Source organism: Salvelinus fontinalis, chromosome 18, assembly GCF_029448725.1.
Source record: "Salvelinus fontinalis isolate EN_2023a chromosome 18, ASM2944872v1, whole genome shotgun sequence".
Classification (NCBI taxonomy): Eukaryota; Metazoa; Chordata; class Actinopteri; order Salmoniformes; family Salmonidae; genus Salvelinus; species Salvelinus fontinalis.
In genome coordinates this window covers 6,333,594-6,359,452 of record NC_074682.1, presented here as the reverse complement: position 1 = coordinate 6,359,452, position 25,859 = coordinate 6,333,594, and the positions used below count along the sequence as shown (strand labels likewise).

The 25,859-nt window shown below is 43.4% G+C and overlaps 1 protein-coding gene across 2 annotated transcripts in view; it reads left to right on the top strand.

Annotated features, from left to right (window-relative positions):
* LOC129814859 (copine-5-like) overlaps nucleotides 1–25,859 on the top strand; it is a 204,872-nt gene that overhangs the window by 123,525 nt on the left and 55,488 nt on the right. For both annotated transcript variants that reach the window (XM_055867955.1, XM_055867956.1), the window contains 3 exons: nucleotides 4,021–4,084; nucleotides 20,074–20,177; nucleotides 22,173–22,277. In XM_055867955.1, coding sequence (XP_055723930.1) covers nucleotides 4,021–4,084; nucleotides 20,074–20,177; nucleotides 22,173–22,277 — 273 coding nt within the window. The remainder of the gene's footprint in view (nucleotides 1–4,020; nucleotides 4,085–20,073; nucleotides 20,178–22,172; nucleotides 22,278–25,859) is intronic.

Here is a 25,859-nt window from a genome sequence, read left to right as displayed (position 1 = left end):
AAATATGTATTTTGTAGAATCAATGGCCAGATTTCAACTGCACAAACATTCTCAATGATGTAAGCATTATATCACAATAATTATGTTTAAATCCATTTAATATAGAAAAAAGAGGAGCCAACTGAAGATCGCAGCATAGTATATTTATTATTGCTCCCATCTGTCACATGCACTTACTTACTTTTCAAAAGCTTTAAAACGGTCAGCGATGATGTTCAATGTAGCTCAACCTACAGAACAAACCACTTCAACAACAATAACATTATCAGTAACAGAAGTATATTTACAGAATATATTTTTCTTGCTATGTCCGTGATATGTTGTTGTTGATCTACCTTAGTTGAATGCAATGATTGTAAATCGCTCTGGATAAGAGTATCTGCTGAATAACCAAAATGGAAATCGAAAACAAACACTTGCAAAGCATTCTGGTTAATATTCTAATGAGCTCCACCCCCCAAACAAGTACAAATGTGGTTGGTTCCGGACCAGACCAAATCTGAACGAATCATAGACGTCTAGGTTATGTTTCTCAAGTTTGAACAGCATAGTACAGTACGGCACAGTTCAGTACGGTACAAGACAGTATAGATTGATTCAGTAGAGTACAGTACAGTTTAATTCAGTAGAGTAAAGTAGGGTACAATACAGTTTATTATACTGTACTATACTCTACTCTGCTGGTCTGTATTGTACTGAAATATACTTTACTTACCATTACTTTGGTTCAGACCGGTCAAAAAAATTGGAACCAAACATAAATAATTGTCTGTTTGGGCCAAATAACGGCCGGTTCATATTCTCCATTTTCATTCAAGATAACATTTTCTTTGAAAGAATGCACCAAAAATGCATTGTATGTCTTTTTCCACAATTTGCTCTGGACAGGTCCAGTCCTGGAGTGTCTTAACAAAATAAAGCACAAATATTTAGGCTGACTTCATCCAGTGTTCCAAAAATTGTATTTGTGCGATATACAAATATGTGCATATTTAATGAAATATTGCCGCATTTGCATATTGTAATACAATATACAATGTATTCAAGGTTTAAAAAGGCTTCTAAAGTTTGTAATTTCTACTTTAAAATATCAGACTTGATTTGCCCTAACAAAACGTCTATCAACCCACACAATAACAACAATATTTCACATTTCCTGTTGCTGCGGGATTCTCTTCCTGCTGTAGCAAACTGGCTCAAATTAAAATCCGTAGGTAAATAAGTAGGGGATTTTAAATAAAAAGGACAGTTGTTTTAGATCTATTTTACCTTATGATTGCTGGAGACAAATGTTAAAATAGTAATTTCAGCGAACTGAAAAGCATTGGCAGGTATTTTGGGCCTCTTTTCCACAATAAAGTATAAATAGCTGTGTCGATATTCCACATTTTTATTGTAGGCCCGTGGCTTCATCATTTGCGGGGTGAAATTCGGAGACCCAAGTCGAGGCTGTAGCCTATGGAAACCTTTGCGCACTGATGGTAGTGCCAAACCAACTGAGTTGATTTATGCACTGTATAATGTTTTCTTTATATGCCCTTTTGAGATATATATATACAGTATTTTAACCATTTCCATCATATTAAATATGAGCAACTATCAGTAGCCACCATCAGTAATACCCACATGCATAATAATAACTGTCACTTGTGCCGTGATCTTTAATTTCCTTCAATTTGTAGCCTACATTCTGCATCATTCCATTACATCGTTAGTTTATCTTTTTTCCCTCTGTCAGGTCTATACGGTTGCTCCTGAGGATCGCTAGCAACAGTGGATCGTGTTAGGCGAACGCATTAGAAGTTGTGCAATAATTTGGGACACGTTTCCTACAGTATTTGAATCATTGTCGAAGGCAGACCATACAGGGAAGTTTAAACCTGGAGCCTGGCTCACAGTTCACGATGACTGGACCGTTGTCATCACAGCTCCTTGATTAGTGAGGATTAGGGTAGATTTATAGGAGTATTGTTCAACCTATTGTCCACTTTTCTCACATTCCAATATTTAATGGTTTTGATCAATTGAATATGGCAACTTTCAGGATGAATCAAACTACTGTATTTTTCAATATATTTACTGTTTAAAGCCTCTCCAACTCTGTTTATGTATGATTCATACATACTTTTCTAACCCTACATAATCTACACGATCAGAGTATTTTAAAATCTACCCATTGGTGCTGAAAAGGAGACAAATATGTGTGTACGTACGTCACAGGAGGTTGGTGGCACCTTAACTGGTGAGGACGGGCTCGCGGTAATGGCTGGAGCGGAACTAGTGGAACGGTATCAAATACATCCAACAAATTAGTTTCCATGTGTTTGATGCCATTCCATTCACTCTGTTCCAGCCATTATTATGAGCCGTCCTCCACTCAGCAGCCTCCACTGATTTACATTGCTTAATAAAATTAAAAGGTACACCAAATTTAAAGGGATGGATTTAGATAAATGTACTGAAAACCCTATTGAATTAAAACACCACAATAAATGATTTTGCCCCAAAAAGTGAGAGGGTTTTCAGAGTTGAATTCAATTTATTCAGCCCGTGCAAGGGAATCCAGCCTGCAAAGCCCATTACGTACCTACATAAGGTAAGTCTGAAAACCAATCACTGAGAAGTGAGCATTTCCTTAGTCTGAATTGGTCCCTAAATTCATAAATAAATCCATTCCCTGACCCTCTCCTCTCGTTGAGTGACCTGGCAGTGTAGCTCTGAAGGGATCCTTAGGGACCACTGCCTTTTTGACCTCCAACCAGCACCAATGAGCTTCATACTGGAACATCAGCTTCACCATCTAGGAGGGAGGGGATATTGGGAGAGAAGTTGAGGCAAAGCGAGAGATGGATAAGGATAATGGGGAATGACACACACGCACACACACAAACCCTGCCCTGCCACCTCACCCATTCTCAGTCATGTCACATTGTTAAGATACAGCCCCCTCCTCTCTTGACACACGTCCATTGATGAATGAGCAAATTAGCAGACATCCACGCCGGTGTCATTAAACCCCCTGGTCAAACAGAGAGACATCACACACAAATACACACACGTGCACACACACACACAGCACTTCCCTCTAGTGCATAATGAACAGCACAAACTAACAACTCACTTTAATGGCGGCTGTAACTCTCATGGCTGGGTTATTGCAAAGGTCAGAGGAATTATGGGATATTGGAGAAGCAGCCTGTCGTGTCTGGTAGAGGCACGATGGATCCATGATGGGTTTTAATGAGTGCTGGTACCGAGGCTCTTATACACACAGTCGCTAGAGAGAGGGGGGAGAAAGACAGAGAGAGAGAGAAAAACAAAGAGAGATAGAGTGAGTGAGAAGTCAGAAAGGTGCTTTTCACTCAGCCTCAGGTGTTTCCCCACCTCTCCTCTCCTACTCTCACCTCTCCTCCCTGTCTGTCATCTTCCTAAGTGATCCTCTCGCTCTCTCTCCATCTCTCTCTTTCTCTCCTTATATATTACCATATTTGGCTGGTGGCTGCTTTGTTCACTGATCTGTAAACCTGTAAAAACTCAAATGATGACATTCATAACACGCTCGTTGGAGGGCATTGGAATAAAACAAATCATATGGATCATAACATTAATCTGTCCAGGTATTATGTCTCCTAAACGGAGGGAATGAACAGGAGCAGGCACTGCTGAAGGGTGACAGATGGTGTTTAAAAAGAGAAGTAGAGAGGATAACTCTATTCAGCACCACGGACAACAACTCTCCACCTTGCGCTCTGGTTGGGTTCAGCACCATGGACAGTGACAGAGAGTAACGTGCCGATTCTGGTACATGCAAATCAGGGACTCATTCTGACCTGGACAACCAGGTGTGTTTCATCTCTAGCTAATTGACATTTCCTGATCAATATGTGCCAACAGATCCAGACACTCTGGCCCTGGAGGACTGGAACTTGGCACCTCTACTGTTACAGACACCTCTACACCTGCACCTGGCTAAACGTAACCATGTGTTGTCCTCTCTCTTTCTGTCCCTGTTTTCTACAGGGGGATAGCTGGGAAGAAATGTGGCACCATCATTCTGTCTGCAGAGGAGCTGGGAAACTGTAGAGTAAGTAGAGCTACTACTACCTTCTGACAATACTATCACTATGAAGTAGACTGTAAACACCACTACCTTCTGATATTCCTATTTACTGCCTTGTCACTACGTACAACGTAAGCATAATTCTCCAAGCACTGTTACCCGTCACTGCGTATCTTTATACTGTACTGTATATAACTGCAGAGAAAGCACAAATCTACCTTCTTACATTACCATCACTGTTACGGCACACAATATCATATAAATATCATGGCAACACTGCTTACTCTTACAACTGCCTCTACTACCTCAGATTCAAATCTGGACCTTGGAAACTAGTCCCGCTGCTTTTTTTCATTGTTTACATCTAAATTAGGGACTGATTTAGACCTGGGACACCAGGTGGGTGCAATTATATTTGTCAGGTAGAACAGCAAACCAGCAGTACTCCAGACCTTGTAGGGTAAGTTTGGAATACCCTAGACTAATCATAGCATTGCTTATAGCAGATTTATAACGGAGGTATTACCACTTATCATTGCTTCTAAGACATCCTTAATAGCTCATCATGTTGACACTGTATTCAGTGATAGTCTGTTACTTCCCGACTGTCTGATTGTAGATACAGTGTGAGTAAGGTTTCTAGCTACAGTACTCACTTTAGATGTTGACTTGAGGCCAAAATGTTCAGACAGATTTCACAGATCAGAATGATACATACATATCCTTTGGTCCTTGGGTCTACATGTCACAAAGTGATGAAGCACTTACTTATTTAAGCACATGGGATCCATAAAGGAGACAAACTGGACATACAGTACAGAACATCCTTGGAGTTGTCTGGGAGACTTTCAAACTAGCTGAAAGACAGTTGATGTTTATAACCTTTCTAAGCGTTTAGTGAAGGAACAAAGGATGTACCGTCCCTGTTCAGCTATTAGAATGGGATGGGGCTGATTTATCAGTATACACGCACACACACAGATACACAAACACACTTACACACATTTCACACATACTCTTAAGTTTACCGTATGCTTACCAGTCTAAACAGTGTGTGCACACAAAACAAATTCTTGAGGCAAGTCAAAGTTCGGTAGCCGAAGTCTACGCCCCCTTCGTAGGTGATTGGTCAACAGTATTATAGCTAGTAGGAGTGGGAAAATAAAGTGTTTGTTGTCATGGAATGAGAGACAACTTGTTTTCAAGCACATTTTTTCACTTGAGAAATACTGTGAAATACTGCACTAAGACTAAGACCTCTTTGGCCACAATGTCAAAAATGAATGTCAGATTTTCTGACACATCTTTGATTAATTTAGTCTTTTGAGGAATTGTTTCTGGCTATGTTGTTGCTACGGTGCCCCAAGAGGGACAAACAACAGTAATATTGCCGTTTTTTTCTCATTGTTCAAGCGAATGTTTTTAGGGAGTATGCGAGCACAGACGTTCACTTAGCCGAGTTCTACTAGGTGCCAACCGAACCGGTGTATGCGGCCATTTACCCTAATAGTGGACACAACTGAATGCATTTAAACGAAATGTGTATCCCGCATTTAACCCAACCTCTTTGAATCAGATAGGTGTGGGGGCTGCCTTATGTGACATCCATGTCATTGGCACCTTGGGAGCAGGTGTTGTTGGGGGGGGTTAACTGACTTGCTCAAGGGCAGAAAGACAGATTGTTCCACCTTGCCGGCTCGGGGATTCGAACCAGCGACCCTTCCGTTACTGGCCCAACGCTCTTAACCGCTAGGCTACTTGTCACTGTAGCCTGGGACGGGTGTGATATATCAGTGGAACGGTGTGTATCTAATGAAATGACACAGTGAGATGATAAGAGGAGGTTGAATAGTCCCCTTGGCTCCCCTAGCTACTCTGGCTGTCCTCGGCTTCTACAGGCTCTCCACTGGGCTCCACTGAGCTATGGCATGACAGATTATATCTCTGTGATATCTAAGCTCTGTCATCTCTAGGCTCTGTAATCTTTGTCAGTTATATGGCTCTCAGTACTAGGCAAGATCTGACACTGATGTGAGAGACACATAGAGACAGACAGAGAAAGAGGAGAGGTAGGGAGTGAGAGAGAGAGGAGAAGAAGATAAATAGATGGGCGAGAGGATAGGGAAATAAATACAGAGAGGGACATAGAGAGAAACAGACACGGAGAGATGGAGAGAGAGAGAGAGACAAAGAAAAAGAGAGAAGAAATGACAGACCGAGAGGAAGGAATCAATAGTGGATTATATTGATGCTCTGTGCAGCTCTGGCTGTAAAAGCTGCTACAGCTGATCGTAATGTGTGACTAAATGGGCTTTAATTAAAACCCAGCCTGACCTTGTATCAAACTGACTGGGGGACAAAAACGTTACAGTACAGCTGGTAAAAGGACCAGTAGACTTGTCACCTACTAGCAATATGTACAGTAACAAGACCGGTACAGTGAGAGAGATCACACACACACAAACACAGCAATGCATGCACTCACACTCTCCAAACACACACACTTACAAACATACGCACAATATACGTACCCCCCTATAGTAACCCCATGTGGCACCAAACAAGCTAACACAGAGATTTCTTATCATGTTTCTCTCATCCTTCTCTCCCCCTTTCCCAGCCTCTTCCTTCAACAGGGGCGCTAAATTAATCACAATGTCTCCTATATTCTCTCTCTTATTTCTCTCTCCCTCTGATCCATGTGTCTTTCATGCCTCCCTCCGTTAAAGCAGCAGGTACGGAACTAACAGAGGACTTGCATCCCGACTGTCCTTCCTGCCTATCTCTCCTTGCATTCCAACTTACCACCACCCTGTTCCCTTAATTCTCTTAAAAGCCTATATTCATCCCCTTCTCTCTCCTCTACACCACCACCACCACCCACCCACCCTGTCCACTTCTTTCTCTACCAAACCTTTCTTCATCCCATTCCCTCTCCTCTTCACCACCACAGACATGATATGTGATACCCAGCATTCACAATACCAAGCTTTTCAGATCTCACTCTCTCCGTCATTCTCCTCTACCTCCTGTCCCCACCGTCCCATCAATCCTCCCCACCCCGTTCGAATATTGATATATTTATTCTGCCCACCTTACCCATCCAATGTTGAACACAGACTTTACGAGGAGGCATGTACAGTGGCTTGCAAAAGTATTCACCCCCCTTGGCATTTTTCCTATTTTGTTGCCTTACAACCTAGAATTAAAATAGATTTTTGAGGGGTTTGTATAATTTGATTTACACAACATGCCTACCACTTTGAAGATGCAAAATATTTTTTCTTGTGAAACAAACAACAAATAAGACAAAATCAATTACAGCTGCAAGTCTCTTGGGGTATGTCTCTAAAAGCTTGGCACATCTAGCCACTGGGATTTCTGCCCATTCTTCAAGCCAAAACTGCTCCAGCTCCTTCAAGTTGCATGGGTTCCGCTGGTATACAGCAATCTTTAAGTCATACCACAGATTCTCAATTGGATTGAGGTCTGGGCTTTGACTAGGCCATTCCAAGACATTTAAATGTTTCCCCTTAAACCACTCGAGTGTTGCTTTAGCAGTATGCTTAGGGTCATTGTCCTGCTGGAAGGTGAACCTCTGTCCTAGTCTCAAATCTCTGGAAGACTGAAACAGGTTTCCCTCAAGGATTCCCTGTATTTAGCGTCATGGAGAGCTCATTGGTCTTCATGGTGCCACTTGCTTGGTGGTGCCCCTTGCTTAGTGGTGTTGCAGACTCTGGGGTCTTTCAGAACAGGTGTATATATACACACTGAGATCATGTGACAGATCATGTGACACTTAAATAAAGTCCACCTGTGTGCAATATAACTAATTATGTGACTTCTCAAGGTAATTGGTGGCTCCCGATCTTATTTGGGGGCTTCATAGCAAAGGGGGTGAATACATATGCATGCACCACTTTTCCATTTTATTTTTTAAAATAATTTTTTGAAACAAGTAATTTTTTGAATTTCACTTCACCAGTCTGGATTATTGTGTGCATGTCCATTACATGAAATGCAAATAAAAATCCATTTCAATTACAGGTTGTAATGCAACAAAATAGGAAAAACGCAAAGGGGGATGAATCCTTTTGCAAGGAACTGTATGTGTCACGGAAGTGTCACAGCTCCCTAAGGAAGCTGGAACAGCCATGGAGATCCTACTAAATTACTAGAGAGCTATGTCATAAACCCTAAAAGTTCCAAAATGGTCAGAAAATGTCAGCAACTGTTTTGTGGTCAGGGATAAATCCAACCCGGTGCTGCCAACTCTCACACATTGGCCGCGAGACACACGTATTTGACCATCTTGTCACACAAGATGCATACCTCATATCTCACACATTGAAAAGTACTGCTTTTAATTTGTCTAATTAGTCCATTGTATTGTCAGCGCGTTCTTTTCAACTGTGCTCTAAATCGTTTTGAAGTTCGAGCGTCTTCGCCTACAATTTTACGTCATATGCAGAGCCTCTATCATTGTCGTGTCTTGCCACATCACTGTTTTATCTACAATGTTGGCAACAAAATTAGGTTGATGTTACTCCTGTCCCTATTGCAGAATGCAGCCTGTTGACAGCATGTACTAAAGTCGATTTAATCCCAACTCGCATTAGTCCCCTCGTTTGGTGATTGGCATTTGTGCTGTGACAATGAAGAGCAAGCAGACAGACCTACAGTATGTTATAGCAGGGAAGTTTGGTAGGGTGACCTGATTTGTAACTATGAAAATAATTGAGTCAAACATTGTAAACCCCAAATTGTACGTTTTATTCTAGAGGGGGGACAATAAATAGAATATAATTGAGTTAGGGTGTGAGGGCAGATTTATGGCATCTTGTCTTCAGGAGATTTTGTTATCTATTTACTTTATTTAGCCTGAACAGAGGAACAACTCTCATTCTTAACAATGGGCTAAAATATAGGGTAATTACTGTGCTTGGCAGCAAGAACACTTCTGTTATTCACCACATTTATTTTATTTTTACACTTCTTCCCATGTTTGCCGTTGTAATCACATATTGGAAATCTGACATGCCTCTTTGTGTCTTTTGAAAATGAGTTATATGAGGCGACGTATTTTTGCAGTAATTCATGGACAGTTCTAAATAGGTCGTACAAATAAGCAATGGATATTAAATGCTCCAGGAATCCAAAAATACATTTTGTAATTTTACTATTGTGCACATGCTAGGCAGAGATGGTAGGGGGACTCAACTCATAAACGCATCATATTCTTTTCAATGTAGAGTAAGATCATGGTAAGGATCTTCAACTAGTAGGAATAAACCATCTGAATACTGATATTCATTCGATTTTACTTCAAGGTTGGGTGATTATGCCAAATTAGCCCTATTTTAAATTTGCGAGTTCGCCCAAATTACAAAATGTTTTTGTCCTTACCTTGAAAGCAGTCTATGGACAAGGAGACAGCAAGGAGACTGCAATCTATGATTTGGTTACCGACTGCCATCAACCATTAATATATAAGCCATGTCAAAACACTTAGAATTGCAAGAAACAGTAAAAAAGTCCTGGGGGAGGGCGCCCAGTCCAGCAGTTTTGGCAGGGAATGAAATTCACCTAGAAAATCTCACTCCAAGCTTTCTTCAAAAGTAATCAGCCCTGAAAACCAGTCTAATAGGCCTCTCTCTCATTTACAGGTTAGAACATCTGTTTTTGGGAAAGTCGGGGAAATTGTCTTTTCTCAATAGAAATGGCGCAAACCAAGAGCAAGTCCTGTTGTAGCGTACCTCTTTGTTCAAATTCGCCTCGCACTTTGAAGTCAACCCGGGATGGGCTGGCCTTGGTTGGCTAGCTCACATTGTGTTTCCACTGCCTCCAGAATATAGAAATGATTTCATTTTGCTAGCTGGCCAATGTGGCCATAAAAACAGCTTTAGCTTAGTTTTGAAGAAATACCTTTTGTTTTTCTTTTACTGGAGAATTACTTTTGATATACCAGTAGCAAATATTTGTATATCTGGCTCCTTGTTCTATTTGTTGTCTGTAATGTAAAGCAGCTGCCATTACTACAGCAACGAAAAACCAGAAAAGGTCATTCCCAGAAAGTCCCCTGCAATTTGTCTAAGTCCTATCATAAACTGATTTCAGCCAGTGTATGTATGTCTGGGGATTGACTGCATTGTTTGAATGTGATGTTGGTAATCATTCCTCTAAAACTGTCTAGCTAGCTAGCTAACAAACACACAGTGCAGATAATCTTTTAGATATTGTGTAAAACAATTAATTTGATCACAGCACTGGCAAACCATGGTTGACCAACTCCTTTACAAAAATGGCTGACCTTTTATACCATCATACAGTAGATGTGGCAAAGATGTCAATGGAAAGCAGACTCTGGGGGATTGAAGAAGGATGCCGGAATGGAGCACATTCAACAAATCTGATCTGTGGATATTTGTCAAATACGTCATGACTTACAGTACCAGTCAAAAGTTTGGACACACCTACTCATTCAAGGATTTTTCTTAATTTTTACTATTTTCTACATTGTAGAATAATAGTGAAGACATCAAAACTATGAAATAACACATATGGAATCATGTAGTAACCAAAAAAGTGTTAAACAAATTAAACTATATTTTATATTTGAGATTCTTTAAAGTAGCCACCCTTTGCCTTGATGACAGCTTTGTCATGGTGGTCCCTGTACTCTTGGCAATCTCTCAACCAGCTTCATGAGGAATGCTTTTCCAATAGTCTTGAAGGAGTTCCCACATATGCTGAGCACTTGTTGGCTGCTTTTCCTTCCGTATGTGGTCCAACGCAACCCAAACCATCTCAATTGGGTTGAGGTCAGGTGATTGTGGAGGCCAGGTCATCTGATGCAGCACTCCATCTCCTTGGTCAAATAGCCCTTACACAGCCTGGAGGTGTGTTTTGGGTCATTGTCCTGTTGAAAAACAATTATAGTCCCACTAAGGGCAAACCAGATGTTTTTTGGTGGTTACTACATGATTCCATATGTGTTGTTTCATAGTTTTGATATCTTCACTATTATTATAATATGCAGAAAACAGTTTTAAAAAATTTAAAAAACTTGAATGAGTAGGTGTGTCCAAACTTTTGACCAACCCTAGTGACAGCATTCCCATTGGGAACAATGTTAAACTAAGGCGCTAATGCTATCCTGACATTGATCCAGATGGGAGTGCTGTTGCGCTAACACTGACCAACACTAGCACTAGTTAAAACATTGTTCCCAATGAGGATGCAAAGGCGCTAATGCTAGTCTGCGTTAGTAGCCGGACATTGCTATTGCTATTGTTGCTATTGTTCTCAGTGCTCCCTCCACACAAAACAATGGTCCCTGTATTCAACAATCCAGGATGGTGTCTCTGTTGCCCTGAATGACCTTCCAAATTCCCTTTTCAACTGTATTACTGCTGATCTGAAAAAACGAAGCTCTATGAAGAAAAATAAGCAGTATAGTGGGTATGGAGATGACAGAGGAGCTAGAGGGAGTCAAACCATAAGTCATTAAGTCAAACCATACAAGTAGAATGTATAGACAATGTGAAATTCCGTTATCTTATATTTGTTTTAGAATGGACTGAGTCGATTTTATTCGCTCTATAGGGAAGATACAGACTCCGTCCCAAATGGCACCCTATTCCGTAGATAATGCATAAACACCATGAACTTTTCCTTTTAACATTGCCTTACATTTAAAGCAGTTGCACAAAGCATATTAAGGTAAAAATGTATCCTTAAATTAAGTGAAAAGGTTCATGGTGCCCAAGAGGTCCCTTGAGTGCTTAATTCAGTATGAATATCAATCTAAACAGCATTTCTGTGGTGGTGAATGTTGCTTTCCTCTGCCCTGTTTACAAAAGTAAAACATCTACCACTTACACAGTTAAATAATGGAAGATGCACAATAATGGCTTCAAAGCTATTTGTGTAACGGCAGTCTGAGGAGTAAGAATGGTCGGACCAAGATGCAGCGTGGTGAGTATTCATATTTATTTAGAATACTTTCAAGAACGAACAAAAACAATAAACTGACAAAAATAACCGAAGACGCTACAATCCCGAAATAGTGAACACAGAACAACGGAACACACGAACAGGAACAATCACCCACAAACCACAAAACAAAAACAGGCTACCCAAATATGGTTCCCAATCAGAGACAATGACTAACACCTGCCTCTGAGTGAGAAACATATCAGGCCAAAAGACAAACCCAACATAGAAACACAAAACATAGATAACCCACCCAACTCACGCCCTGACCATACTAAAACAAAGAAAGTACAAAAGAACTATGGTCAGAACGTGACAGTACCCCCCCCCCCCCCCAAAGTGCGGACTCCGGCCGCAAAACCTGAACCTATTGGGGAAGGTCTGGGTCGGCATCTGTCCGCGGTGGCGGCTCTGGCGCTGGACGTGGACCCCACTCCACCATTGTCTTAGTCCGCTTCAGTAGCTTCCTTTGAGCGGCGACCCTCGCCACTAACCTTGGCCTGGGAACCCTAATAAATGGGCCCACGGGACTGAGGGACACCTCTGGATTGAAGGACGCCTCTGGACTGAAAGACGCCTTTGGACTGAAAGACGCCTTTGGACTGAGGGGCAGCTCCGGACAGAGGGGCAGCTCCGGACTGAGGGGCAGCTCCGGACTGAGGGGCAGCTCCGGACTGAGGGGCAGCTCCGGACTGAGGGGTAGCTCCGGACTGAGAGGCAGCTCCGGACTGAGGGGCAGCTCCGGACTGAGGGGTAGCTCAGGACTGAGAGGTAGCTCAGGACTGAGGGGTAGCTCAGGACTGAAGAGCAGCTCCAGACTAGCGGGCGGCTCTGGCAGCTCCTGACTGGCGGACGGCTCTGGCGGCTCCTGACTGGCGGGCGGCTCTGGCGGCTCCTGACTGGCGGGCGGCTCCTGACTGGCGGACGGCTCTGGTGGCTCCTGACTGGCGGGCGGCTCTGGCGGCTCCTGACTGGCGGGCGGCTCTGGCGGCTCCTGACTGGCGGGCGGCTCTGGCAGCTCAGGACAGACGGGCGGCTCTAGCGGCTCAGGACAGACAGGCGGCTCTAGCGGCTCAGGACAGACGGGCGGCTCTGACGGCTCAGGACAGACGGGCAGCTCAGGTGGCGCTGGACAGACGGGCAGCTCAGGCGGCACTGGACAGACGGGCAGCTCAGGCGGCGCTGGACAGACGGGCAGCTCAGGCGGCACTGGACAGACGGGCAGCTCAGGCGGCGCTGGACAGACGGGCAGCTCAGGCGGCGCTGGACAGACGGGAGACTCAGGCCTGCTGAGGCGCACAGTAGGCCTGGTGTGTGGTGCCGGAACTGGTGGTACCGGGCTGGGGGCACGCACCACTGGGTGAGTGCGAGGAGCAGGAACAGGGCATACTGGACCCTGGAGGCGCACAGTAGGCCTGGTGCGTGGTGCCGGAACTGGTGGTACCGGGCTGGGGACACGCACCACTGGGCGAGTGCGGGGAGCAGGAACAGGGCATACTGGACCCTGGAGGCGCACAGTAGGCCTGGTGCATGGTGCCGGAACTGGTGGTACCAGGCTGGGAACACGCACCTCAGGGCGAGTGCGGGGTGCTGGAACTGGAGGCCTGGTGCGTGGGGCTGCCACAGGAGGGCTGGTTCTTGGAGAAGGCACCGGATAGACCAGACCGTGGAGGTGCACTACAGGTCTCGAGCACCGAGCCTGCCCAACCCTACCTGGCTGAATGCTCACTGTAGCCATGCCAGTGCGGCGAGGTGGAAGAGGCCGCACTGGGCTATGCACGCGTACAGGAGACACCATGCATAGGGCTGGTGCCATGTACCCCGGCCCGAGGAGACGCACTGGAGACCAGATGCGTAGAGCCGGCTTCATGGCACCTGGCTCGATGCCCACTCTAGCCCGGCCGATACGAGGCGCTGCTATGTACCGCACTGGGCTATGCACACGTACTGGAGACACCGTGCGCTCTTCCGCATAACACGGTGTCTGCCCGTACGCTCGCTCTCCACGGTAAGCACGGGGAGTTGGCTCAGGTCTCCTACCTGGCTTAGCTACACTCCCCGTGTGCCTCCCCCAATAAATTTTTGCGGCTGCCTCTCTGGCTTCCAGCCGCGCTTTCGTGCAGCCTCCTCATACCACCGCCTCTCCGGTTTCGCTGCCTCCAGCTCAGCCTTTGTGCGGCGATATTCACCAGCCTGTGCCCAGGGTCCCTTTCCGTCCAGAATTTCCTCCCAGGTCCAGGAATCCTGCGATCGCTGCTGCTGCTGCCCGTTACCACGCTGCTTGGTCCGGTTGTGGTGGGTGATTCTGTAACGGCAGTCTTCGTTCTCCTCGTCTGAGGAGTAAGAATGGTCGGACCAAGATGCAGCGTGGTGAGTATTCATATTTATTTAGAATACTTTCAAGAACGAACAAAAACAATAAACTGACAAAAATATCTGAAGACGCTACAGTCCCGAAATAGTGAACACAGAACAATGGAACACACAAACAGGAACAATCACCCACAAACCACAATACAAAAACAGGCTACCTAAATATGGTTCCCAATCAGAGACAATGACTAACACCTGCCTCTGATTGAGAACCATATCAGGCCAAACGACAAACCCAACATAGAAACACAAAACATAGATAACCCACCCAACTCATGCCCTGACCATACTAAAACAAAGAAAATACATAAGAACTATGGTCAGAACGTGACAATTTGGCTTGCTAGCTAGCTACACTGTGTAATCTAGTTTGTCGAGCTAGAAAGGATTAGAAACAAGTTGAGAAAAAAGTAACTAAAAGAAAAGTGTTTTATTATCATCTGAAACAATTCACTTCTCCTGTCTTGAATATAGAGGTTCTAGTTTGCGGTTTCCCAGAATAAATGCCATCTCTTTGACGAGGCGTTCAATGTTGCCAACTATTCCTCAGTGAGCATCGCTATTGGCGCCTTGATTTGTTGCTAGAAGTCGCTAGATGACATTTTGCCATTGCCATGACAATGTCGCACCAACAATTTTTTTAATTATTATTTTTTTTTTCTTTTTTTCTTTTTTTTTTTTTTTCGCACCAACAATTTGTCCTGCTGCGGCACAGCTACAGTACCCGTCATAGCGTTGTCGTCCCATCTCCCACCCACTCCACTCGTGCTGTGACATTGCTGTGACTTCTGTTGCACAGACAGCTTTTCCCACGCTCGTTCGCGGCAGAATTCAGTGGGAAAAGTCGCTAAATGCTATCAGAAACGGACAAACCCTCGGTGTCAAAACTCCCCAAAGGCAGCCTGAGAAGTAGCGGAATTTGTCACTAGACTCTTTTACAGTAAGTACAGTAAACATATACAGTCCAGTAAGTACAGTTTCCCTTATCTAAATGTTGCAGAGAATGTCCTCTTTCAGATGCTCTTTTCCCAGGGGTTGATAAAAGATATAGCCAAACGTTTGAAGCATGTAAATAGTCACAAATCCATCAGATCGTCGGTGATCCGACGTCGTAAATCATAATTTGTCAAAATCAGTTTTAGCTCAACTTCAGATCAGTGTTGCTCAGCATGGTTGCCCCATTCCTGTGCAGAAAGCATCTTGTTTCTTGACCCAGAGCATCATGAATGTCCCTCATTTATTTGTATAACTGTTTTACAAGTTTGAGACCCATACCTAGGAGAATAGATGAATGGTGGAAAAATTACGTTAAATTGTATTTTAGTGATTTCAAACATCGGGCCACCGTGGAGAGGAGTGTGTTTTTACTCACTGAACACAGCCTGCAGTCTAAGTCTGACTGGGAGTGATAATGAGACAGACACACACAAACCATGCACAGCGACACACACACACACGTTCTCTCTCTCACCCAAACACAAACCATCACACTCACACAAAGTAGATCTGCTTCAACATTAAAAAGCCATTAGCAGTATCATTACGAGGTGCAGCTAGCGCCGGTAGTGTCCAGTGTAGAGCCTCAGGCCCTCCAACAACAACAGGAGAGGTGTTTATCTTCCTGTTGCCCACTGCCTTGGCTGTCTGCTGGCACTTCAGCTCTTTAGATAACAAAGCTATTCAATCTGTACTCCCGTGGTAAGATTAGCCAGCTACAAACTCTGCCCGGGCTGATTTATAAGGAGCTCCTACAGAATAATGGCTCTTTGTTTGGTTTTTTGCATCTGTGTCCCAAATGGCACACTATTCCCTATATAGTGCACCGCTTTTGCCCGGGGCCCATTGGGCTCCAGTCAAAAGCAGTGCACTGTGTAGGGAATAGGGTGCCATTTGGGACTCAGGCCATAGCTATAGCTGAGTGTCTGAAGCAAACAAACATAGTGGTCCCCAGAGAGAGACAGAGTTAGACAGACAACAACAGTAATTTAGAATAACGCTTGAATTATTCAAGTCTTTCTGCTAATTTACATTCTTAAAGGAGAAGTTAGCTTTTTTTTTTACAACCAATTCTGTATTTTGGATGTAAATGGCATGTTATAGAAGTGTCCAGACATCATTTTTCTTGTGATTTCACTTGTTTTTTGAGAAACTTACCCCAACCAGCGATACACTTCCTCATCCTCGTTCTGTACCCAAATGCGCAATTTTAGACCTGTAAACGCTCGCAATGTAGTGATGCAGGTCTTTAGATGTTGTACACATGAAATGGTGCGATTCCAAACTTTATCCACACCGTTATATCCCATTTTGTGCAACTCGAGTGGTTTTCCCTATCCAGCTGTTCCATTCTCCGTGTAGCCTGCTGCTAGAATGGACAGAGATGTTAAGCTTGAGTTGCAACAAAATGGAATTTACAGTGCCTTCAGAAAGCATTCAGACTCGTTGACTTTTTCCACATTTTGGTATGTTAAAGCTTTATTCTAAAATGGATGACATTCGTTTTTTCCCTCATCAATCTACACACAATACCCCATAATAAGACGAACCGAAAACAGGTTTTTAAACACAGTCCCTTTGCTATGAGACTCGAAATTGAGCTCAGGTGCATCCTGATTCCATTGATCATCCTTGAGACGTTTCTACAACTTGATTGGCGTCCACCTGTGGTAAATTCAATTGTTTGGACATGAGTTGGAAAGGCACACACTTGTCTATATAAGGTCCCACAGTTGACAGTGCATGTCAGAGCAAAAACCAAGCCATGAGGTCGAAGGAATTGTCCGTAGATCGCCAAGACAGGATTGTGTCGAGTCACAGATCTGGGGAAGGGTACCAAAACATGTCTGCAGCATTGAAGGTCCCCAAGAACACAGTGGCCTTAAATGGAAGAAGTTTGGAACCACCAAAACTTTTCCTAGTGCTGGCTGCCTGGCCAAACTGAGCAATCTGGGAGAAGGGCCTTGGTCAGGGAGGTGACCAAGAACCCGATGGTCACTCTGACAGAGCTATAGAGTTCCTCTGTGGAGATGGGAGCACCTTCCAGAAGGACAACCATCTCTGCAGCACTCCACCAATTAGGCCTTTATGGTAGAGTGGCCAGACGGAAGCCACTCCTCAGTAAAAGGCACATGACAGCCTGCTTGGAGTTTGCTAAAAGGAACCTAAATACACTCAGACCTTGAGAAACAAGATTCTCTGGTCTGATGAAACCAAGAGTGAACTCTTTGGCCTGAATACCAAGCGTCACATCTGGAGGAAACCTAGCACCATCCCTATGGTGGTGGCAGCATCATGCTGTGGGGATGTTTTTCAGCTGCAGGGATTGGGAGACTAGCCAGGATCAAGGTGAAGATGAATGGAGCAAAGTACAGAGAGATCCTTGATGACAACCTGCTCCAGAGCGCTCAGGACCTCGGACTGGGGCGGCGGTTCACCTTCCAACAGGACAATGACCAACACAGCCAAGAGAATGCAGGAGTGGCTTCGGGACAAGTATCAATGTCCTTGAGTGGCCCGAACTTGAACCCGATGGAACATCTCTGGAGAGACCTGAAAATAGCTATGCAGTGACGCTCCAAATCAAACCTGACAGACCTTGAGAGGATCTGCAGAGAAGAATGGGACAAACTCCCCAAACACAAGTGTGCCAAGCTTGTAGCTTCATACCCAAGAAGACGCAATGCTGTAATCGCTGCCAAAGGGGCTTCAACAAAGTACTGAGTAAAGGGTCTGAATGCTTATGTAAATGTCATATTTTCGGGGGGGGGGGTTTGTTATTCAATTTCTAAAAAGCTGTTTTTGCTTCGTCATTATGGGGTATTGTTTGTAGATTGAATGGAACTAACAATTTTAGAAGAAGGCTAAAGTGACAATGTGGAACAAGTCACGGAGTCTAAATACCTTCCGAATGCACTGTAACGTTGCAGATAAAGTTCGGAATGACACAATTTAATGTGTACAACATCTAAAGACCCTACATCACTATACTGTGAGAGCTTTGCAGAATGAGTAATGAGGAAGTGTATCACGAGTGGGGAAATTAAAAAAATAAAATAGAGATTTGGTTGTATTAAAGTAAACTTCTCCTTAAATGGATTGTCATTGTCTTGGAATGTTTTAGCTATAATAACTTTTCGGTGATGTAGTAATTGAATTTGTAATTTGGCAGGTAGGCCTACATCAGCGACGATGGAAGAGCAGAAGGGAGAGCGCTATGGGAGGGAGGGCTATTTGTCTGACCATCATTAGTGATGGTCAACGATCATGCACAGTGTCTACTGTCTGACAGGTCTGAGAGGACATTAATGGGACTGTCTGATCTGAGGAGTTTTACTCTTGCTGCTGTGTCACTGTTAGGAGAATTATGTTCTCATGTTCATGAACCAATTCAATTTAATTACTCAGTCTGCTATATCAGGATTTGTACGATACTGATAGGAATAAAAACAGACAGTCTACAAAAACCACCAGTCTACAATAGTCAAATGTTTATTCACGGAACGTTCTGGCGTGCACAGTACAAAGACCTTCATTTTATAGTGACACACATACTTCCACACAAACCATCAGGTATCTGCCCCGGCGACAGAGATTAGGGGAGTCCGTGAGAATAGCTTCTTCCTGCCCTCCCCTAAGATAGGGAGAGACCTGAGACTGGGAAGTTCTCAGTGTCCCAGCCAAGGTCGGCACCGAATCTGGCTCAGACAGACAGTCTGTTATCAAGATACTAGACACATTGTCCCCAAAACGTTGATTCTGACTAAGAACTACACTCCAGGATATATTATTATTCTACAGACTAAAACCACACACAGCATTAAAATAATCGAATTATTCTAATCACTTTCATACATGCGTTATAATAATCTAATGATTCTAATCAATTTCATACAATCATATGGTTTCAGAGATATGGTTTCAGAGTGTAATATTCTAACCATTTATTAAAACACAATTAAAACATATTTCCTTATCAGTTACTCTTTAGGATCAGTCATACTGGCCAGTGGAATCAGTGTTGGTTTGACTGGGGATTACTGACTGGTTGGAGAGCATGCCCCCCCCCCCCTCCCCTCACCAACCATCAGAGATTGACCTAGGCACCATGGAGTTAGAGGTTGTAACATAATCTCGTCAGCATCCCAAAAGGCACCCTATTCCTTATATGGTGCACTATGTAGGGAATAGGGTGCCATCTGGGACACAGTCCTTTTCCAGGACCTGGTGATGAATAGGGTTGGTTTGTAGGCATCATTACTGTAGAATTTATGTGGCTCTGTTTCTCCCAAGAGCTCCGGTGTACCCCTAATGAGCTCTCATATTCATCCTACTGCAAGAGATGAAACACAAGCACACGTGTGCTCTCGCACACATAGACGCACACAAACACACAAACTGAGATGGAGGTGGCTTGGTTGTAATTGTGGCAGTAGTGGTGAATTGATTAGAATGCAAAATGCATTTTGCCTTTTATTTGACACAGATGAGTGACTACAACAAACAGGGGAAAGAAGCACAAACAACAATATTAATCAACTGAATCATTAAGTTGAAATATTTTCTTATTTTCTCATTCTCTCTTTCTGCCCTTTCTTTCTCTCCCTCTCTTTCTCTCTCACCCTCTCTCTCTCTCCGCACCCCCAAAGGACAGTGCAACGATGCAGTTTTGTGCCAACAAACTGGACAAGAAGGACTTCTTTGGCAAGTCAGATCCTTTCATGGTGTTCTACAGGAGCAACGAAGACGGAACGTAAGGCTCTGTGTTCTGTGATTCTGTATCCTGATCCTGTTAAAGGGATAGTTCACCCGAATTACAAAATTACATATTCGTTTCCTTACCATGTAAGCAGTCTATGAACAAGGTATGACAGCAACCCATGCTTTGGTTATGGGAGATGTTAGCATTTTCACGCTTCATGTCCAAATCATCCAAAATATCAAAAAACAAATGTGTAACTCAATGATGTTACTTATAGAAAATGTGGATATGAAATGCAAAAATGCTAATAGGTACCATTAACTTGCATTGGATTTGTGCCACAAATGCAAAAAAGTTTGCATTTGAAACAGTGGCCAGGTAAACAAAACCAAAACATGGGTTGCTGTAGTACCTTGTCCATAGACTGCTTAAAGGGTAAGGAAACCAATATGTCATTGTGTAATTTCAGTGACCTATCCCTTTAACATTGAGGGGGGTATTAATAAAAATCACCTAATAGCAGGAACCACACCACCTAGTGGTCATAACCTGGTAATATGGACATAAAGGATGGGGCATGAACATAACTTTAATGACAAAATTCTCTGAACACTGTTTTTTTTAACCAAATTCACTGAGAATATATTACATAGGATGAAGGAACAATACTCCGACCCGCAGCGCCATACTACTTGTCAGACATAGAGAACTGATACTGTATACGCGTTGTTGGATTGGGGTGGGGTCTGGGAGGTCTGTGGGAGGCTTTTGACAATTTCTTTGGATTCCTCATGTCATTATTAGAAAAGCATTTGTTAGGTACTATATTTCTTGAATATTCTATGAATCGTATAAATTAAAATGTCCAATTTGGGTGGAACCAATTAGCTTAACTTCCCAGAAATCAAATTATATTCCCACAAAAATAATATTGCAGGAATGCTAATCTTATCCGTTTCTAAACTATTTCAGAACAATGGGGGGTGCCATGTCATGCTAAAATGACCCCATTACCAATCACACTGGTTTACTGTATCTCTACAGTGTGACAAATTATGCAGTGGAGAATTGGTGCGGTGGAGAATGCAATTAGAGAGAACACACAGAAGGCAAACAGGTCGTTGTATAAATAAACTCAACACACCAGTAGGAATGAGCCAAACCCACCAGGGACCATACTGCACCTCACCATTCCTTAACAGGCTTCCAGCGTGTGTGTGTACGTGAGGTGTATGTGTGCATGAACCATACCCAGAGAGAATGCGCTATACAACACCTCCCAATCCTCTAACAGGCTACCAGAGTGCACTCTGTTGTCCCAGAGGCCCTTGCAGCGAGCGGTGTCAGACCATTTAAGGGCCGCTGGCTTAGAGAGAGCCTGCACTTCTTAGCCCTTATCTTCATTCAGGCATTTCTTAAAGTGACAAGAGGGGATAGTGGCCAGCACAGATGTGCTAAAAGGAGAGAGGAGAGGGACAAATTAGCGAGCGGCACGGCACACACACAAACACACGTAGAAATGAGTACTTGGCGGATGCTGCTAAATGGACCATGCTGTTCTAATGGCCGAACGGCCGACGGCAACGAGACAAGATGAAGTAAACCCCGCAGCTCAGGATAAAAGAGGGGAACACACAATATTGTGCAAATCTAGATCTGCTCAAGCAGAATCGTGGTGGGTGGACAGACTTTGTTGGCGTGCGGTCCCCGTTAGGTGAGGCACTCAAGTATCAAAACAATGTGCAAATTGTATCACACCTGTGTGAGGGAGGAGAGAGTCCTTATCAAAGTGAAGGCCAGAACACGCACCTTTGCTTGGACAGCGATGTCGGTAAACAAAGATTATACTCTGATGCTATCATGAAGTTGCTGTTTTCAACACGATGAATTGTCTGTCTTTTAACCGGATATATTCTGTCCTTGTCTGTGTCTCTCCTCGCTTATCTTTCTCCTCTGGTCTTCTCTTCTTTCCTGTCTCCTTTCTTTACTCCTGCCCAACTCTCTCTATTTTCTCTCCTCTCTCTACCCCCTCACTCTCTCCTGCAGGTTTACTATCTGCCATAAGACAGAGGTGGTGAAAAATACGTTGAATCCAGTTTGGCAGTCATTCACCATTCCTGTCAGAGCACTCTGCAATGGGGACTTTGACAGGTATAGAACTCGCCTCTCTCACTCCCTCTCGCCTCTCTCATCCCCTCTTACACCCTCTCATCCCACTGATCCTTCTCGCCCTCACTCTTCTTCACTGCCAGGCAATCGGGGCCTCCATAGAGTATGTACTGAACATGTTGGGAATACATCAGCTCATGATCTTTGTTTTATTCCCGACTGATTTGTAACCGTGGAAGTGGCCTCACTCATGCTTACAGAAAGCTATGCACCTTTCTCTTCTGCACATTATCGCTAGCAATTTGGCTGGAAAGTGCTTAAAAGATTCACAGAATATCATCAAAAATCGAAAAGGATTGAATTATGTTTCAGGGGTCAGATTCTTATTTAGTAGGTTTTATAGGCCTAAATGTTTTTTTTACCAAAGCAACAAAAATGTGACCTGCTGAAAAAATGACTGTTTGATTTGATTTCCTCCAAAATCATTGATCAGTGATAACTTAGTAACATTGTCACGTTTATTAATCTAGATGTACTGAACTACAAATGTATTAGGGATCATGGGATGGGCTATGATGGAGTCCTAGGCCTAATTTTCCACCTTTAGATCTAGCCAGTGTGGACTTCTATAACATTTCCATAGACGAGCCACCGTAGGCTATAATATTACTGTCGCCTATTATTTTCAAATCTGCAACTGAATTAGACTATTCTTCACGTTACAAAAAAGTTTATAAAGCACTCAGCAGCTCAATAACTCTATCCACAGCACTGTCAGAATGAACAGTGGGTGGTGGGATGGTCATCCAATACTGCTTCCAGCTCAGAATAGAACGGCCATTGGATTTTCCCGTTGCCACTCCTGCTATTACAGTCCTTGGCCTTTCTGCACGATATTTACCTATATTTGATTTTGCACTGGCATTGAACATGGGAACGGCAGAACTTTTTTTTCTCATTTGGGACGATATCTCGTCATAAATATCTTTATTTCTATACTGTATGCGTTATCTATTTTCGATTGGACTGTGGCATCCAACCAGAGTGCCAGGAGGTACAAGGTTTCTAATGAAGACCATGATCTTATTTCTGGAGGAATTGTAGAGGTATCTTTGTCCATAATTACCTTAACTGTCCGGTGTGATTTCTTTTTAGAGGGTCACCAAATGCTTTTTTGGAATGTGCAGAGAAAGTTAACGTCGATCCATGGAGGCATAAATAACAACGTCGGCGTATAATTCAATAAGGGAAAAGCTGCGAAATGGAGAGTTGAAAATAAAGAGTAAAAGCGTTAAACAGAGGATGATAGCAGTATTAGGCACTATGCACATTCGACTGTCACAAGACCTGAACTTCAAATAGGCTCATGGCATGTCAAGGGAACGGTAGCCTATTGTTCAGATGGGTTAAATGAAAACTCAAATCTGGACACTGACTTTAGGTCTAAAACCTTTCACAGCCTTAATATTAACTCCTGCAGAATAAAGCATTTCCTTGGAGTAAAACTTTACACCAAATGTCGACGACGTGAAATAGGCGGGTTCTTTTTTTTGTCAATGTTTTGTAAGAGCCTCCTCGATGTTGGCTGAGAGAACTCTTGCCCCTCTCCTATTTGGATGCAAGCCATCCAAAACTTGGGCCTCACCCAGAATTTGTCAAAATTGTCAATGATCTCCAAATCCGTCGATTTGCTAATGTTAGCTCCAGGAGTTGGTAAAACCCAGCCGAACACAGTCTGTTAAGAACAGCGCTAACACCGCGGTCCCGAAATAAAACGATTAAAACAATAGTTTTAAAGGTATAAAATGTATGTATCTTAGGAATATAAAATGTGTAAGTGTTTTTAAAAGTGTAAAACACGGTGGTGTGTCGCTACTCCAAACTTTCTGCTTCTTACTTACTGGTCACGTAAACTTTGACAGGTAATTAACATCTACAGTACATTTCTCTTAGCCATGTACACTCTCATGTCCATAACGGGTTGTGTTTGCGGAGTGACCGTGATTAAAAGTTGAAATAAATTTCAAGAAGCAAAATGTCAGTCAACGATTTTAAACCAAACGGAATCTTTACTAGAGTACTTATTTAACAACGACAGACTCTTTGGGCTGAAATCAGTGTTTAAACAGGAGGTCTGGTTATGATTTTTGCCCTGAATGGCCTGGTCTCGGGGATAAGCCTTTAGCCATAGTGTTAACAGTCAACATAATCACATGGTAATCTCCACATGTTGTTCTGTCAGGGTCCACTTACCACTGTAAAGCCCCCTGAAACGGTAAGCTGGAGACGATAGGCCCTAAGACCATTAGGCCGTAAGATAGGCCCTATGACCACTTAAAGCTCGAATCCTTCATTAAAACAGTAACAAAGCCGATACCCCACTTCTGTTTAGGTAAAAAGCTGAGGGATTGTCCTGGAGAAATGTAACCACTCTAAAATTCATAGACAGAGCAATGGTTACATGGACCGTTCATCCATGATATCACACTTCTAGCTTCGAGGCTTTGAGTGTTTGTTTACATTTACATTGTTTGCAAACATTTGAGTAAAGCAAGCTTATATTTTGGGTTCTGATGGGGTACGACAGTTGAACTGAGCTCATGAGTCATCTATAAGTTATATTCTTCAAGAATCAATGGGTATATATCATTAATTTAGAAGTTAAATGAATGTAGCAACTAATGGGAATGGGGATACATACTCAGTACAAGTGAAATGTGTCTTCCGCATTTAACCCAACCCCTCTGAATCAGAGAGGTGCGGGTGGCTGCCTTAATCGACATCCACGTCTTCATCGCCCGGGGAACACTGGGTTAACTGTCTTGCTCAGGGGTTAACTGTCTTGCTCAAACACAGACACACGCCTACCTTGAGACCCCGGAGGATCTGGTATATGAGGAACTGAACGTGGTCGTCCGTCAGTTTCTGACACTTGACGATATTGTTGAGGTCCGCCCCCATCAGGTGGGTCACCAGGTACCTGACAATCACAACCCAAAAAAAGGAAAGACGGGCCCAGTGCTCTAACCACTAGGCTGGATTCTAGCTTTAAGAGATGAGATGGTGATATAGCAAAATGCACTTCAGATATATGGCTTATGTAAGACATAATAACAACAGAGAGAGAGGAGTTTAGATAGAGAGAGAGGAAGACAGAAAGAAAGGGGAGGGAGGAGGAGGACTTAAACACGAGTCGACTATAGAGAAAGAGAGGAAGAATAAGAAAGCGAGAGAGAAATGAGAAACTGGATTTTTTTTAAAGACCATACATGTTGGATGCTCTGTACAGGTCAAAGCAGGATTTCCCTATAGCCTGCCTTCCTGCCTTCTCTCGCTCCCCCTCGCTCTCTCTCTCTCTCGTTCTCTCTCTCTCCTTCCCCCCTTTTTCTCTCTCTCTCTCTCTTCTCAGAAAAAGCGGAATTGCTTAGTCTTCTTTGACAAATTACTACACCCAAATTTTGCAGAAATAAATCAAAATATCATTCCCAGGCTTTTTCTCTGTGTCTAGATACAAATGTATTGGGGGTGCCCCAAAGGAGTGTGGGTAAACAGGTCGGGGTCACTGAGTGTCAGCTGACAAATCAAACATCAGACATAGTGAGATCATCACCCTGTCAGAACCAA